The 18,243-nt window shown below is 44.2% G+C and overlaps 2 protein-coding genes and 1 long non-coding RNA gene across 8 annotated transcripts; 2 read left to right on the top strand and 1 right to left on the bottom strand.

Annotated features, from left to right (window-relative positions):
- Window positions 1–569: 569 nt before the first annotated feature.
- On the top strand, window positions 570–6,809 carry LOC125550967 (two-component response regulator-like APRR3). Its single transcript, XM_048714107.1, has 8 exons — window positions 570–972; window positions 1,082–1,243; window positions 3,787–3,917; window positions 4,233–4,346; window positions 4,649–4,805; window positions 4,920–5,352; window positions 5,546–6,326; window positions 6,459–6,809. The coding sequence occupies exons 1-8, from the start codon at window positions 786–788 to the stop codon at window positions 6,570–6,572; spliced, it is 2,079 nt and encodes a 692-aa protein (XP_048570064.1). The 5' UTR covers window positions 570–785; the 3' UTR covers window positions 6,573–6,809.
- Window positions 6,810–6,959: 150 nt separating this feature from the next.
- On the top strand, window positions 6,960–8,352 carry LOC125550968 (vegetative cell wall protein gp1-like). The gene has a single exon (XM_048714109.1). It carries the CDS (start codon window positions 7,503–7,505, stop codon window positions 8,091–8,093), a length of 591 nt encoding a protein of 196 aa, XP_048570066.1. The 5' UTR covers window positions 6,960–7,502; the 3' UTR covers window positions 8,094–8,352.
- An 891-nt stretch (window positions 8,353–9,243) lies between these two features.
- LOC125550969 lies at window positions 9,244–13,807 on the bottom strand. Of its 6 annotated transcripts, none has more exons than XR_007302099.1 (7): window positions 13,258–13,799; window positions 12,946–13,044; window positions 12,241–12,348; window positions 11,636–11,814; window positions 11,167–11,224; window positions 10,947–11,025; window positions 9,244–10,033 (listed from the first exon to the last, which is right to left on the bottom strand). It is a non-coding gene; the product is annotated as an uncharacterized LOC125550969 (long non-coding RNA). The 6 variants fall into 6 exon arrangements; XR_007302095.1 differs by having other exon boundaries at window positions 10,947–11,032; window positions 13,258–13,797; XR_007302100.1 differs by lacking the exon at window positions 11,167–11,224 and having other exon boundaries at window positions 9,244–9,475; window positions 9,956–10,033; window positions 10,947–11,032; window positions 13,258–13,789.
- Between the last annotated feature and the right edge of the window lie 4,436 nt (window positions 13,808–18,243).

Genomic DNA, 18,243 nt, shown 5'->3' with positions numbered 1-18,243 from the left:
TGCTACTCCAGATCTAAAAAAAAATTTGGGGCGAATTCATATGGAGTTGGATCACATCACGAAAAATAGGGTGAATTCATATGGGGAGTTGGATCACATCACAGAATGGGGCAATTCATGTCTCTGGACATGAAAACTGAAATATAGGAAACCAGAATTAAAGAGGATAATGCGGTTGCTAAAAATTTCAGCTCAACTTTATTTACGTATAAAAAACCGGCCGGCCAACTGTACTCCACGTAGTTCTTGGAAGACTTGTCCGTGAAGAAACCAGGCGCCGTCTGTCATGTATGGATGGATGGATGACACTCCTAGTAGATCTTTCCTCTTTTTTTTTTTGACTGGTGATCTTTCCACCGTTCCTCGTGCCCATCTGTCTGTTCTTCTTCGATGGCACTTTCCACAAGTGGCGGCCGAGACCAGCCAGCAGCCACTAAAATACTCTGGCAAAAACGAGAGGCCACCAGCTCCCGGCGAAATATCCCCGTGAAAAAATGACACACCCAAAATCGCACCAGAAATATCACGCCCGAAACACTTCAGGTTTCACCCACACGACACTCCACCCCAGAAAAGCACCCCAACCGAAAAACAGACCGGAGCAGTGCAGTGGAGGAGGGGAGGGAAAAATATCTGGCAGCGCTCGTGGGTATTATCTGGCCCATTTCCACCCGTGCCTTCGATCCTCTCTCTCCCCCCACCCCCGCGTGACGTGGCACGCAGGGCTGCAGATATTTTCATCCGTTCCCCTCTCTCCACCTCCCACAACGGACGGCGACGACGAGATGTCCCCCGACGCCGACGCCGGGGAGCCGGCGGCCGCGGCGGCGGGGCCCGGAGGAGGGGCGGCGCGCGGGGTGATCCGCTGGGACGAGATCCTGCCGCGCCGCTCGCTCCGGGTGCTCCTCGTCGAGCACGACGACTCCACCCGCCAGGTCGTCACCGCGCTCCTCCGCAAGTGCGGGTACCGCGGTGAGCCAGCCTTCCTTCTTCTAGCTTAGCCGCGCTCGCGCTTGCGCGGCCAGCCGATTTTCCTGCTGCTGAATTGGGCTATGTGTTTCTTCTCGGGAGGTGACGCCAGTGGCGGCGGTGGCGGACGGGATGAAGGCGTGGGAGGTCATGCGGGGCCGCGCGTACGCCTTCGACCTCGTGCTCACGGAGGTCAACATGCCCACGCTCTCCGGAATCGACCTGCTCTCCAGGATCGTCGCGGCTGACGAGTGCAAGAACATCCCCGTTATAAGTAAGACGCCGGCGTCCGACTAACGCTTCATATCAGCTTGAGTATCATCAGTGGCGTAAGGTTCAGGACGATCTGGCAAACGTACTCGATTTCGCTATCTAGCAGCTGCTTTAAGCAGGGGATTCAGCGCATATTTTTATATGCTAATTGCTTAACCGTGTAGGCTGGTTTTTGTGTGTGTCTATGGTCATACTGCTCCTGGATAATCGGAACCAACTTCAAATGGATTTGGCGATCTGCTTTAGTCCCGTGCCGGCTACTTTTAGTCAGTGTCTGTCTCTGCTCTCAGTTGTAACTGAATTACCGTTGTCATTGTCGGATTCTGCTCGAGTATTGCTATGGGTATGCTCCACGTGTGGTGTTTCTGAATCTTTTTAACTAATTTGTCTTGTGCGGTATCTCTTGATGAATAAATTGGCAGCTTAATTTTGGTGCAATTTAGGGGATCAGAGCAAGTTTTTTTGGCAGAATGACAATGGTAGTTATGAGTACTTTTTAAGCGAATTGTCATTAAAAATATGTTTGATTGGGATTGAAGGTCTAACTTTACATGGGCACACTTTTAATAGGTAAATGGATATTTTGAGGTCCTAATTAGGTACTTGAACTAAAACCACGACACTTATTATGGATCGGAGGGAGTAGCTTAATTGAGGAACCATACTATTTCATAATGTGCGCAACTGCCTATAAATGGATATTTTTCTATGCTAATTGCTTAATTGTAGTTGGCTGATTTTCTTTTGTTGTCTATATGGTCACATATGGTACTGCTCCTGGATAATTGGAGCTAAATTCATATAGATTTGGCGATCTGCTTTAGTCCCATGTCGGCTACTTTTAGTCAGTGTCTGTCTCTGCTCTTAGTTGTAACTGAATCACCATTGTCATTGTCGGATTCCGCTCGAGTATCGCTATGGGTATGCTTCACGTGTTGTGTTTCTGAATCTTTTTAACAGATTTGTCTTGTGCGGTATCTCTTGATTAATAAATTGCCAGCTTAATTTTGGTGCAATTTATGGGATCAGAGCAAGTTTTTTGGCAGAATGACAATGGTAGTTATGAGTACTTTGTAAGGCTACTCATAGTGGGGAGTATCATATACTAGGATCATGCATATGATACTAGTGTATGATACTACCTTCATAGTGCATAGTATAATAGATTAGTGTCATATATGATCTTATTTATTGCCATGCATGATACGTACTCCCTCCGTTCCTAAATATAAGACGTTTTGGCTGTTCAAATTGATCTGCCAAAACGTCATATATTTAGGAACAGAGGGAGTAGTAGCATAGCATTTATTATGATACGGTATCTACCTATGTTACTCTAACCCTCTCTCTCTTCTTTAATTGTCTGCCACATCAGCATGTTTACTAGTCCTGAGTGCATGATACTAGCTAAGATACCACCACTATGGCTAGCCTAAGCGAATTGACGTTAAAAATATGTTTGATTGGGATTCAAGGTCTAACTTGACATGGGTACACTTTTAATAGATAAATGGATATTTTGTGGTACACTTTTAATAAGTACACTTATTATGGATTGGAGGGAGTAGCTTAATTGAGGAACCATACTATTTCATAGTGTGCCAACTGCCTATAAATGGATTTTTTTAATGCTAATTGCTTAACTCTGGTAGGCTGATTCTTTTTGTCTATGGTCACAACTGCTCCTGGATATTTGGAACTAAATTCAAATGGATTGCTCCCGTGTTGTCTACTGTTAGTCAGTGTCCGTCTCTGCTCTCAGTTGTAATTGAATTACCGTTGTCGTTGTCGGATTCCATTCAAGTATCGCTATGGGTATGCTCCACGTGTTGTGTTTCTGACTCTTTTTAACAGATTTGTCTTGTGTGGTATCTCTTGATGAATAAATTGGCAGCTTAATTTTGGTGCAGTTTATGGGTTCGGAGCAAGTTTGTTGGCAAAATTGCAATGGTAGTTATGGCTACTTTTTAAGCGATTTGACGTTAAAAATATGTTTGATTGAGATTGAAGGTCTAACTTTACATTGGTGCCATTTTAATAGGTAAACGGGTAGTTTAAGGTCCTAATGAGCTAGTTTAATTGAGGAACCATACTATTTCATAGTGTGCGTAACTGCCTATAAATGAAGACCTCAAGTTTCCAAAAAAAGGCTGCTAATTTTGGAAATTAAATTAATAGTAGTTCAGTTCACATGTTCGAAATAGTGGGAAGAGAGCAATCACATCGTTGCTAAGATGCTAAGTGATTATTGTATATGATGCTATGGATATACATAAGTAGATGCTATGTATCTATACTAAAATAACAAAAGAGTCTCTTAAGCGCTACACGTGAAAAATGCATGGTCCTGCTACACACTATGTGATGAGTGCATTCAGGGGAATGCAATCACTTTGCCCCTAATACGACAAACACGTAAGCAGCCAGGTGGCATAGTGGAGTGATGGGCGTATTGCTGACGTTAGTAACGAAGTGTGTAACATGAGATGCCTTAAATTAGAATTCTCTTCGACTCAATATTCACTTCATTGGTTATCTGTGCAGTGATGTCATCCCAAGATTCCATTGGCACAGTGCTAAAGTGCATGCAGAATGGGGCAGTGGACTTCCTCGTGAAGCCAGTTAGGAAGAATGAGTTGCGTAACTTATGGCAACATGTGTGGAGGCGGCACTCGGTAAGTCCTCATTCAGGAAGTCTTTCCGAATGTTTTCTTTTGCAGCCTGTGTGTTATGGGGAATGAATGATGGGGTAGCCTTCATCAATTGTACTATTTGTCCTACATCTGCTAGTCATTTCTGGATACTTTTTTAATGCATTTTCCTTGAAAATATTATCAACTGTATAATGTGCACTGATTTTGGTTGTGCAAGATTACGAGTGCTATATTGTTGATGCAGTTGTATAAGCTTTTAGCAAATAGGAATATTTTTTGTTTATCCTAGCTTTCTGAGGTGTAATTACTAATTAGGCCTTGCACATTCCATTTCAGATGAACAGCCAATTAAATGCATCAGAAAACAATGCAGCCAGCAACCATATAAGTGTGAATTCTGGTACCGGGTCAAAGACAGGAGAAAACAGCGATGAGGAAAGTGATGCTCAGGTGAGCAACTGAGCTGGCTTATACCTTATTTGTCTAACTGATATCAAAGTATGAGTAGAGTGGTATCACTCCTAACTCAGGTTGATAATGCTAAGCAAGTGAAATTGAAACCTGAAGCAAACAAAGACACTGTTTTTTCTATGTCTTTTTGTTCTTGTCACTACCAGTTAACTGTAGCCATCACTTTTTACTGAAACCTTAGTTTATCATAACTGATTTTTAAAATTCTGGTTACTCTTTTTAATTATTGGCGTTCTTCTGCACCTAAAATCCTATGGACACTCTTCTGACATGATTATCAGAGCTCTGGAAGCAAAAGGGAGACTGACATTCAGAGTGTTGAGAAATTACCGGAGATTGTGGCACATAATGGAGCAAGCTCATGCAGAGAACTAAAAATACAGAATGGGCCTTTTGATAGAATGAACACAAAGGCACTTGCATTAAAGGGCACTGATGGTATGAAACCTAAATATGCTTCTCTGTTATTTGATGTTCTTGTGCTCGGTTTATTGGCCATCTAGTGTGTAAATTGCACATCTAATAAGTGTGATTTTACCTGGTGTTGTGTAGATGCTCCAAGTGGAAATGCATGTGGCACCAGTAAGCAGCAAGTGTTTTCAGCTGAGAAGAATGTGTGTTCCAAGTATCTTCATGGCATTACTTCTGCAAAGGTTGCTGGACAGATAATGGACAACGCCATGAGGATTGCTGATGCAAGTTCATGTCGTCCAAGTGATCCTGGCAAAGATCTTATGGCTACTGGCCAACCAACAACTAGCAAAAAATGCAAATCTCCAGTCACAAAGAATAACGCTGTCAAGCCTGTCATGGAAAATACCCTTCATGAAAATTCAAAGGGTGCTGCGATCGGCCATCCCCAGCCTTGCCCCTCTCACTTGCTGGATGTCAACTTAGGAAAGCAACAGCGTTCTGATGGTCATGTGAACCAAGAACTGAGGGATAAGGATAATTTTAATCACTCAAATTCTTCAGCCTTTTCAAGGTACTTACATGTTCATTATTTTAAATTTTGATCCAAATAATTTTGGCTTGGAATGGTCATTTATTTCATTGAGAACACTGTTTTCATATTTTAGACCCTGAGGTTGATATTAGCAATTGCTTGCACATATACCCTGTGCAATTCTGATTAGCGCTCTATTATGCATGCTCTCACATGCTTTGCAACATGACAGGTATGGTAATAAAAGAATAGAGCCATCAGCTAAGCAACTGTCTCTTCCCTCCGTCCACTTAACTTATCAAGAATCTGTTTATGACAAGAATGTTCAATCTAGTGGGGCTTTGCCCTCGCATGAACACCATACATGCAAGATCACAATGCAACCTCAGGCTCCTTTGGACAGTTGCACAGTGGGTCCTGCCATCCCGTCTTCAAGCAGTGCAAGAGAAGATGCTGGCACAAGCAGTTCCTCCCCTAGAAAGGACAATTTCGGTCATCCTCCTTATGGCTTTATACCTGTTCCAATTTCTGTCGCTGCTGCTATACCGTACCAGTACAGTGCAATTATGCCTCCGATATACTACACACAGCCTCCTTTTATGCAATGCGATCCATCTGGCATCAACCAGATGGGAATTCAGCATGCATATCATTCTAGTTACCATCAAAATCTTGGTAAACCATCAGAGATTGATGAACACAGACAGCTAGAAGAAAACCAGCGGTTGCATCATTCAAGACAAATTCTCCAAGAATCAGGAGAACCTATTGACTTGTTGAGAGCTCATGCAGAGCGCAATAACCAGAGTGCTAGTTGTAGCCAGGATATCCGTGGATGGACTGTGAGCGGTGAAACTGATACAAACACCAACGCAATAATTGCCCCAGAAAGCGGCAACGAGAGTGGCATCCAGAACTTCGGTTACAATGGACTGGATAGTGATCGGTCTCGTCGTGAAGCTGCCTTGATGAAATTCCGCATGAAAAGGAAAGATAGATGCTTCGAGAAGAAGGTATTCTATTTGTCAAACCTAAATATTCTGCAAATTCACAAATCATGCATGTGCACTTATATATTCTTTTCCGCAAACACTTGGTTTTTCTTACAGTTATTCCCTTTTATCTGTTTACCTTTCGCTCTACAGGTCAGATATCACAGCAGGAAGAAGCTTGCAGAGCAAAGACCAAGAATCAAGGGGCAGTTTGTTAGCCAAAAACTCAAGTCAGCTACAACAACGGAAGATGCAGAAACAGATTAGTGACGTTGTTAATCCATGACTGTCCTTTTGATACTTCGCTTCCCAGAGGGGAATTTAAAGTAACTGGTAAGAGTGAAAGGCTGGCAAAAGTTTTCCTTCCAGGGTTAGCCTTTTGTACAAGTGTTCCGTGTACTTCTTTGTCGGTTGTTTATTGACATGGTTTGCCTGTAAAGAGTGTCGAATTGAAAATCCTCTGGGGGGATAGGAAATCAATGCAGATATTCAGATTTTCCGTCACATGTTTGTGGTGTGTTACATCCTTACAGTAGCTCTAGATTATAGTCAGTAAGCCTTGCTTCCTCACATGAGCATGCCCAATGTAATTATGCTTTCCCTTAGCTGTATTTCCTCCTCTATGTAAGATGATTGAAGGACAACCTGCCAACGTTTTTTCTTTCATTTCAAACCCCTGTTTGAAAGGCGGGTTATCCTTTTCCCAGTTCTTGCGGTCATTCAACAGTTTCCTGTGGAACTGCTGCGGAACGTTTTGAGGCCATAATAGAGTAGCAACTCACCCGACTTCTTTCTCCAACCGACCAGGCTTCTGCAGATGCTTTACCTGCCTTGCACTCTGCAGATCATTACACATGCACTTCTCAATCTACTATCCCTGTCACTCTATCTTACAAAAGTTTGCCAACACTTTTGAGCTCCATGAGACAAGGTATCAGTCACAAACATATGCTACGGTGGCCGATTTTTTGAGACGCATCAATCGTTTGGTGCCAATCCTGGAGAGGAGCATCTTCTCTTTACACCCTGCTTCTCATATTCTCTCCCAGCTTGCACCTGAAGTTTCGCACATCTTCTCCTGCACTGCACTTCTTGGCTTATAAACCGGCAGCTCCGGCCCACAAGCAGCCGATCGCAGGAATCTCATTCCCCCACCTGCGCCAAGCAAGCTCATGAGAGCAGCCTGTCAAGGTGGCAATGGAGGGACCAAGAGCGGTGGCGATGGTGGCGGTGATCGTCCTGGTGGCGTGTTGTGGTGCTCAGCTGGCTGTCGCCGGAGGTGACCGGGGCCAGCCGGCGGCGGGAGGGCCGGAGGCGAGTCTGCTGTGCATCAGCGAGTGCGGGACGTGCCCCACGGTGTGCACGTCGCCGCCGCCAGCTCCTCCCTCGCCGTCATCATCATCATCTACACCGTCGCCTCCCTCGCCGTCATCGTCATCGTCAACACCGTCGCCTCCCTCGCCATCGACGTCGATCCTCCCGCTGCCCACGCCCCCGCCGCCGTATCTGACTCTGCTGCTCCCGCCGCCCCCGTCGTCATCGTCGACGGAGCTGCCCCCGTCCACGCCGTCGCCGACTCCACCGAAGAGCAGCGGCGGGTCGTCATCGTCTTCGTCTTCCTCGGCTCCGTCCTCGCACTTCTCGTCGCCGCCGTCCCCGCCGTCGTCCTCGGCGAACCCGTACTACTACTTCTACCTCTCCGGGGGCAGCAGGAGCCGCGGCGCGTCGAGCGTCTACGCCGTCGTCATCCTCGCGCTGCTACTGCCCGCCGTCACCTTTTGGAGGTGAGATGAGGTGTTGGACGTTGTCGTTGCGTCGCCGTGTGCCCATTCCGGTGAACTCCTCGTGTGTTTATAGTACTACAAGTACTGTCACTTCTTTTCCCTTCCCGGCCCCCGTCAGATTCAGAAGCTAGCAGCACTTCCACTGTCTAGTAGTAATTCGTTTTTGTTGTTGTAACTCTGTCTAGTAATTCGTCCCTTGTGTAATGTTACTGCTGATTATTAACTATTACAAGTGCACACAATACTGTTTATTTTGGTCGTAACTAGTAATCGTACACGTGCAAATGCACGTTTATCTAAAATAAAATTGATCCTTATTCAGTTTTCACACTGGTATAAGTGTGAACATATAATTTTAATGATCTAAAATGTCTTATATTTGTTTATAGAGGAAGTATCTTTTATTCAAAATTGTTGCTACTATAGAGATCTTATTTGAAGATGAAACCATCCAAATATGTTCACACGATTTTTTTAAGGGAATATATTCACATTGTTCACAGCAAACATCAATAGGAAAAACTCTGTATTAATATTTCAAACGACTTAAATAACTTCCACTATACATTGGAAAACTGAAAACATGTCTGTGCTTATATGGTTGACTTACAATACCATGCATGATTTGATTCCATTGTTTGATACTCCATCCAACTCTAACTCTTCTCTATAACTGAAAATCAACCAAGCAAAACAGAAAAGAGAAACAAACTATAAGAACATGAGTAAACCTTATCTCGCTTCGACGCAAATCATGGATGATTGTGGGCGCCCAACCGCTGATTATGTAAAATTACCTAGAAGGTTCAGCTCTGATGGTTCTGCAAGCAAGTATCTTGTCTAGATATAATAGTTCTAGGGACAAACCTAAAAACTTTATTAGATGCCCTTGATGCACTGTAAGGCCTTGCAGTGTTAGCTCGAACAGCCCAACTGTATGGACATGTAAATCAGGTATCGACATGAAAACATGGACGAAGATTCTATATATTTTTGTAGGTGAAAAATAAATTTCAGTTAGAAGTTGCCGCAAGTATATATGTATTGACACATTCCACATACAGTATGATATATCAATAGTAAAAGTTCATATTATAACATTATACAATGATAAGATATTTGCTCAAGATAACACATCGATTCACAAAACCAAGTCCCAAAAAGGTAGACCATCCTTCTGCATATTTGCACGGCAACACAATAGTCAGACATATGAAAAACTTAGCTGCATGTCAAAATCATACGATTAGAAATATATACTTGTTTTATCTAATTCAATTATCAAAAGCATATAGGTCCAGGAATAGGAGTTAATCTGAAGCATGTGTCTTGTTCTTAACTTCTCTTTGGCTGCTCTCTTCTCCTTCTAGTTGATCTGTTGAGATCCTTTTCCAGAAGCATATTCAGTAGAAGGAAAAATAATACTTTGAAGGAGAACCATATTTTGATATTGCAAAAAAGCACAAATTCAGTACAGGCAAGATTTAGTAGCTCCCGATGTTTCGAGTCATTTATGCAACTCAGAAATACCACAAAATATAACCAGGACTGAATAATTGCACAAGGAAAAGAGTAGCAAGTGTCCAGTAAATACAACTTGGCATACGATCTAGCTTACGAACTAATGAATAGATTGAAAGGAAGTATTGCTACATGCATATATAATGAACATACAGTGAAGTACTGTCACAAAGCACAGGTCAGTGAATTTGAACATTGTTCTTTATGTAACTGTAAAAACTAAGAATAAAGACTGGAACCATTTGTAATGAGTAAGAAGCCAATCCTTGAATTTTGGAAAATGTACAGTAAAATAATTAATCAAAGTTCAATGCAAAATAGAAAGATGTCCATTAAGAGACATACTCCTTTTCCAGGTTCCTTATGATCACATTTAGCACACCATCGATGTTAATAAGCTCATACGCAGCCTTGATCAAGCACCTGGATTATAAGAGAACATACATTGGACACTTTAGTAAAATGATGCTTCATGAACAGCTACATGCATATGTACCAGTTTGAAAGTGATGCCTCCATATTGCAGAAGTTTGTGACCTCTTGAGTTACAAATTTACAAGCACAAGGATGAAGAAAATATAAAGGGAAAGAAGAGAAGAATGCACCAAGCTGCGCCTGCGTGTCTACTGTAGCAATTAGCAGTGTGCATCAGCAAGTCTTAGAAATGATGACCATAGTACAAAAATAGGTTCATGTCTTAGAAATGTAGTCGGCATACAGGGAGGCTGAACATTCCAGTCCTAAATAATCAACACCATGTGTTCATCAAAAGGCTAACAGCTCGCACAGATCAGCTCTAACATAGTCAATAGGCAAAGCATATTGAATGTTTAAGTCACACTAACAGAATAAATATGCATAAAGGTAAATGGTAACTTGCAGATTTTCCTTTGCATTTATCAGAAGCGGATAATACTTTAGGTTGACACAGAAGAAATATCTACATCATAGGAATGGAAGAAAATGAATTGCAAAGAACCCAAGCATCATGGACTCGCCATCCTTTCCCATATTTCAGCCATAAAAAATTGAAATGAACATTTTGAGAAACATTTTCTCCCCATTTCATTACCGAGAAAACATTTTCAGAAAGATTCCTCTCTACCAATGATTTTTTTTCTATACATAAACAACAAAAACTATCAAAGAAAATTACCAAATGTACATGGGCAACAAATCATTCCATTTGTTACTTCCTTCAAAAGTTACATCATCGATTAGTAATCAATGATGTTTGTTTCCAAGTTTTAGTTTGACAGTTTGCATACACATATTCCACTTGATTTATGACAATAATATACAGTTTAAAATGTGGACAATTGAAGAAATGATGTACCTAACTGAGGAATCCAAGAGAAAGAACTTTAGCTCTAGTCTCATCAGCTTCGCATATTCCTTTACAATCATGTGATTAACTGCTTCCTTTCCGAGTTCAGTCCATACCGCAGAAACGAAATTGTTAGTTATTTGATGATAATCGACATAATAAATAGCACACTGTACTATTACAAATGCCAATATAAAATCCAATGAATATGTAAGATGCAGGTTGGTACCATGAATATGTAGGAGTATCACAACATAAAAGGTGCTACAGTGGCTCATGGAGGAAATCTGAAGAAGATAATCATTTTGGTTTAGAAAAGAGGCGAAATATGAAGATAATCATTTTTGGTTCAAAAAAAGAGGAAAAATTTAGAGGAGAATATTATCCAATGCAAGTAGGATGAACAATTGCATAAGCTTATCACTATTGACATTAGCTTAGTATAAGATTTAACATAGGTAGTCAATGTGGTCATTTTGGTTCAGAAGATAGCCTCAAGCTTCTAATCCAGAGCTTTGCGTACATTTACAAATAAAATATGAATAGTAATGCTAAGTGGCTAGTCATGTAAAAATATGAAAGATGGTAGAAGATACAACACATGATTGGAGATAATTTTGTTGTTTATTAGGGCAAAATTTCTAAGCAAGCACAAACTGTACACATGGTGTGTCAGAAGGGTAGGAGCAAAAACTCACCAGTGGTCAGAGTCACCCAGCCACACAGGCGCATCTACTCTTCCCTTGAGCGTTCTCGAGTGTCGCTGCTATAACAACCTCGACAACGTCGGTGTCCTTCTCCACGCTTCACCTGCATCCTTCCCATGCTTCAGTGCAACTGACGAAGACCATCTCCTCTCTTTCCTAACATTGGATGCCTGGACAAGGAGCAAGTACATGTAGGATTTTGAGGAGAAAGGCATGGTGAGCAAACAAGGTTATATAGATTACAAATTTAATATCTGGCATATTAAATCTTATATTTCTGAAGCAAGGAATCACACAAAAAAAGTATAGACAATCTTTGGCAAAAATAAGATCAGTGAAGCAATGCATGAATATGGCTGTTGGAGCATACACATCATACACTACTCCCTGCAGCCGGTCGGCGAGTCCACATCCTAGTATATGCTTAAAGTAGCCACTCTTGCAAAAATAAGGACAAAAAAAGGTGATTGGGGAGTGTTTTGCTAGATTGTAAAAATTATGCATCGCAATGGAAAGTGAAATTGTAATGAGATGAAAATGGACTTAGATGAGAGGACGAAAGTCAGATGCAAATGAAGAGTGAAATAAAACAGAACCTTCTCTGTTGCCGCAACTGGTTCCTCTGTTCAGTAGTGCTTTTCGGGTCGTAACAACCCAGAAAAAACTCCCATATATACTTCCCCTTTGATATTTGGGTGGACACCCTGTTCGCATAACCAAAAATAAAGACAACGTCCTGGTTCAATTAATCTGAGCAGTCAGAACATGTGCATAGATGCAGTATATATGCCCCAAGGGATACTAACAAAAGCCAAGAAAATGGATAGTTGTTAAGAAGAAGAAAAAATGCAAGGTTGAAAGGGTAGAAAACAATGTGAAGGGATGCACCTCCAGGGAGTAAAGAAGTGTCACCGATGAGAATACGTGGAGTAGGCTATGCAACGGTGTATTTACCACCAATAGATCAAGCATGATTCAGAGTCTTCCCACTGAATCTTGTATCAGTTGAAGAAACAAACTGATGGAGCCAGAATGTCGAAATATGCTTTGTGCAAATTCCTACAAGTTTTATTTCTCATGAATGATTATCTATCGGTTGTATATGTAACAGTGCCTACTGCCCAGACCCTTTAAAAAAGATAAAACCGTCAACTGTCCTGAATGTTATTTGTAGCAGTTTAACTGCAGGTGTTGTCACACATGATACATGACATATACCCTACCCGGGGTGTGAGATCGATACAATATGTCACTGAGCTAATTACGCTGCTGGTGATGAAAGATAGATATATATAGCTCACCCCACGCTGTACTCTCATGATCATTCCAGCTGCGTCTAGGCAACCCTCCTCGTTGAATAGCAGCTTCCATCTCCTTGGAGGACACAGCGTGCGGCGAGACTGCCAAGGACAAGAAGGAAAAATCAATATAAACCAATCGATGACCAATACACACCTGTCATTAATCTCTCTCTCTAATCATCTTTGGGGACTCTGAAATTTCATATGCATATATATATAGGGATTTATGCTTCTGTTGTAAATTGTGTCGCGTAGATGTTCAGACAAGAGGTAAGAGCGGTGGAGGGCAGGGGCGGACAGTAGGGAGGAGACCTGCGGCGAAGGGCGGCTCCGGGGCGGCGGCTCGGCGACCTGCGGCCCGCGGCGAAGGGCGGCTCCGGCGGCACGCGGCTCGGCGACCTGCGGCCCGCGGCGGAGGGCGGCTCCGGCGACGGCTCGGTGACCTGCGGCCCACACCCGACTGCGGGAGGAGGAACGACGTGGGGGCGTGCGGGAGGAACGGCGCGGAGGCGTGAGGTCGTGCGGGCGGGGCGAGAGGTCGTGCAAACGTTTTTTTTTAGCGGTGGATGGACTGTACGTGGCTTGTTAGGTTAAACACGAAAAGAATATGGACCATCAGATTTTGTAGATGAACGGATATAATTATTTGGATCTGCTCCTCTTTTTCTTTTATAGTGATATATAGTAGATTAGTCCCTTTATGTGTCGAAAAAATAATCGGACTAGCACGCGACTTCGAATTATTCCGCCGCCAGCTGTGCAGATGGGAAAGTATGCTTGTACAGTAAATTGCCCGCTCGATGTGTGTATCGGACATGAGGTCTAACATGACTGTAAAAATAGACAATTGACACTGAGCAATTGACAGAGAGATGTAAAGTAAGCAGTAGTTTTTCTAATTGATGATTGATTACATATATACATACTCTCATCATCTCAAAACAAGTGCCCTGATTTTAGTTCAAATTTGGGAATATAAAAAGTAATTGCAGATAACTATACTTGTAACGTAGAAATATTTAGTGCTTGCATTTTATGTGAATAAAGAGCATGCATGTACACTGTACAATAGTAGTTACAACAATTAAATTGGGGCATTTCACAACCTTTGAAAAGTAAGCAAATAAAACCTGTTGGTACGGTTTGCATGGGCTGAAAAATAATGTTAGGGAACAATGAGGTGGGAGGCTTGCATGTTGACAGAATTAGTGTTAATGGGTTAAGGTTTGCACGAGCTGAAAATAATTTTAATAAATGCTGACATGGCATATTTGGTGAGGTAGAAACCTTGCATATTGAGAGAATTAGAGATAGTGGGTGTGGGAGTCCTGGATTAGGGGGTCTCCGGACAGCCGGACTATCTTCATTGGCCGGACTGTTAGACTATGAAGATACAAGATTGAAGACTTCGTCTCGTGTCCGGATAGGACTCTACTTGGCGTGGAAGGCAAGCTAGGCAATACGGATATGTGTATCTCCTCCTTTGTAACCGACCTCGTGTAACCCTAACCCTCTCCGGTGTCTATATAAATCGGAGGGTTTTAGTCCGTAGGACACAACAACTACAACATACAATCATACTATAGGATAGCTTCTAGGGTTTAGCCTCTCTGATCTCGTGGTAGATCTACTCTTGTACTACCCATATCATCAATATTGATCAAGCAGGACGTAGGGTTTTACCTCCATCAAGAGGGCCCGAACCTGGGTAAAACATTGTGTCCCCTACCTCCTGTTACCATCCGCCTTAGACGCACAGTTCGGGACCCCCTACCCGAGATCCACCGGTTTTGACACCGACATTGGTGCTTTCATTGAGAGTTCCTCTGTGTCGTCGCCGTTAGGCTGGATGGCTCCTACTATCATCGATAGCGATGCAGTCCAGGGTGAGACTTGTCTCCCCGAACAGATGTTCGTGTTTGGCGGCTTTGCACTGCGGGCTAATTCGCTTGACCATCTGGAGCAGATTGAAAGTTACGCCCCTGGCCACCAAGTCAGGTTTGGAAGCTTAAACTACACGACCGATATCCACGGAGACTTGATCTTCGACGGATTCGAGCCTCTGCCTTGCGCGTCATGCGGTCACGATGAGTACGATTTAGCTCTACCATCGGACAGTGTTAAGATCGCACCGGCAGCCGCTCCGACCCTCAATTCGGAGCCAGTTGCGCCTTCCGCGGACGGGTGGATGAACCCCGCCGCGGAAGCCTTACCCTTAGCGGCGATCGAGCCGAACATCGACCTTACCTTGCACGAGAGCCGTGTTGTTAAACTGCCGGATCCTTCTCCGGCCACGGACTCCGAGCCACCTGCGCCTGTTCTTATCGAATCTGATTGGACGCCGATCATGGAGTTTACCTCCGCGGATATTTTTCAGCACTCGTCCTTTGGCGACATACTGAACTCATTAAGATTTCTCTCCTTGTCAGGAGGATCCTGGCCGAACTATGTCCGGCAGGACTGGGATGCGGACGATGAAGAAATTCGCGGCCCACCCACCACCCACTTAGTAGCCACTGTCTATGACTTAACCGACATGCTCGACTTCGACTCCGAAGACATCGACGGTATGGATGACGATGCGGGAAACGAAGAGGAACCACTGCCCACAGGGCACTGGACGCCCACTTCACCACATGACGTATACATGGTGAACACACCAAAAGAAAACGACGACGAGGAACAGAAGGACGCAACGAAGGGTTGTCCCCTCGAGAAGCAGTCAAAGCGGCGGCATAAGCGCTGCCCCAAATCCCGCCTCGGTAGAAACAACGATCATACAGACCCAGCGTTAGAGCAGGGTGAACCATTGCTGGACCACGGCAACACGGAGAATCAAACCGAACAACCCGATTCTGTCAAAAATAATAGACCGGATGACATAACACCGGACAGAAACCCGGAGCAACAGAATGCCCATCAAAGGCTTGTTGCCACCGCGAGGAGTCTAAAAAAGCAGAAGCAAAGGCTCAAGGCTGTGCAAGACACACTCCAAATCAGATGGAGCGAAGTACTCAACACAACAACGAAGTATGGCGATAATCGCCCCACCAAGAGCTACCCGAAGCGGAAGTTACTACCTGAATTCGATGAGGAGGCCTTAGATCCCCCGCAACCAAAAATTAAAACGGTCACCTGGCCGGATAGACGACCTCACGGCCAACATAGAGCGGCAAGCAATGCCACACATAAGCCAATACGCGATCCACGCGAGGGCTCGCATCAAAAGGACGGCGCAACCAGATCCATCTATGGACCACGCAGGCACGCTCTAGCATACGATGCAACACAACAAACATCCGAACACTACGGTACACCCAGATACAGGGGTGCCGCACACCCCCTATGTTTCACCAACGAGGTACTGGACCATGAATTTCCAAAGGGTTTCAAACCCGTAAACATAGAGGCATACGACGGAACAACAGACCCTGGGATCTGGGTTGAGGACTATATCCTCCATATCCATATGGCTCGAGGAGATGATCTCCACGCCATTAAGTATTTACCCCTCAAACTCAAAGGGCCAGCTCGGCACTGGCTTAAAAGCCTCCCCGAAAGCTCCATTGGAAGCTGGGAAGAGCTCGAAGACACTTTTCGGGGAAATTTTCAAGGGACTTATGTCCGACCTCCGGACGCGGACGATTTGAGTCATATAACTCAACAGCCCGGAGAGTCAGCCCGAAAGCTTTGGAACAGATTTCTTACTAAAAATAACCAAATAGTCGACTGTCCGGACGCCGAAGCCTTGGCAGCTTTTAAGCATAGCGTCCGTGACGAATGGCTTGCCAGACACCTCGGCCAAGAAAAGCCGAGAACAATGGCAGCATTAACAAGCCTCATGACCCGCTTTTGCGCGGGTGAGGATAGCTGGCTAGCCAGATGCAACACCAGTGACCCCAGTACATCCGAAGTTAGAGATGGAAACAGGAAATTATGGAGCAACAACAATAACAAACGCCGGAATAAAGAAGACAACACGAAGAGCACGGCAGTAAACGCCGGATTCAAAAACTCTCGGCCAAGTCAGCAAAAGCCGCCCTCTAAAGGCGCCAGAGGCGAACTGTCCAGCCTAAACAAAATTCTGGACCAAGTATGTCAGATCCATAACACCCCTGGTAAACCCGCTAATCATACCCACAGAGAATGTTGGGTCTTCAAGTAGTCCGGCAAGCTCAACGCCGTACACAAGGGGGAGGATACACCAAGCGAAGACGAGGATGAGCCTCTCAAGCAAGACACTGGGGAACAAAAGAAATTTCCACCAGAAGTCCAAACAGTCAACGTGTTACACGTGATCAAGGGGAGAAACAAAGCGGCACTCCCAGAAAAATATGCCCAAGGGCCTATCACCGCGGAGTCCTGCCACTGGTCGTCTCAACCGATCACTTTCGACCATCGTGATTACTTAGCAAGTATCCGGCGTGCAGGATGGGCTGCCCTGGTATTAGACCCAATAGTTGACGGATACCACTTTACACGAGTCCTGATGGACGGTGGCAGCAGTTTAAACCTGATATACCAGGATACAATCTGCAAAATGGGGATAGACCCAACGAAAATTTGCCTCAGCAATACTACCCTTAAAGGAGTAACGCCAGGCCCAGGGGCTCATTGCACGGGCTCCCTGCTACTAGAGGTTATATTCGGCTTCCCCGATAACTTCCGTAGAGAAAATTTAACATTCCACATTGCTCCGTTCCAAAGTGGCTATCAAGCACTACTGGGACGCGAAGCTTTCGCTCACTTTAATGCAATACCACATTACGCTTCCCTTACGCTTAAGATGCCCGGTCCACGTGGCATCATTACAGTGAATGGAAATATTAAGCGATCCCTGCGCGCCGAAGAGAGTGCGACTGCCTTGGCAGCCGCACACTAAAAAGGGCCTCACCAGCTAAAGCATTTGATAGGTCGTCAAGACCACGGACACGGTTAGACGAGTCCGGCGCAGCTATACGTAACTCACACAGGTTTGATAAGACACACCCCTATTACAAATACAAGGGGCTCAACACGCGCAGACAAGTGGCAATTTTTACTCATCTTGAATTATACATGGTTTCTTCAAATCTACCTTTTTGCACGACAACTTTTCACCTAAGTTTCTCTCTTTACAGATGACCATCGTGCTACACCCGTCCAGGATACGGCACAACAGAGACACAGACGCAGACGTGCAGCAGGGACCCGCTCCAAGGATTCTTTTTAGATTAAGACCCCGCGTAAACCTTTTTTACTGTCTCTTGTTGATACACATCCCTCGGATTCTCAAATACAATTGAGAAGGATGCTGAC

This window comes from Triticum urartu, chromosome 4 (genome assembly GCF_003073215.2).
Source record: "Triticum urartu cultivar G1812 chromosome 4, Tu2.1, whole genome shotgun sequence".
In the NCBI taxonomy this organism is placed as follows: domain Eukaryota; kingdom Viridiplantae; phylum Streptophyta; class Magnoliopsida; order Poales; family Poaceae; genus Triticum; species Triticum urartu.
This window is presented reverse-complemented; position numbering and strand designations above follow the sequence as displayed.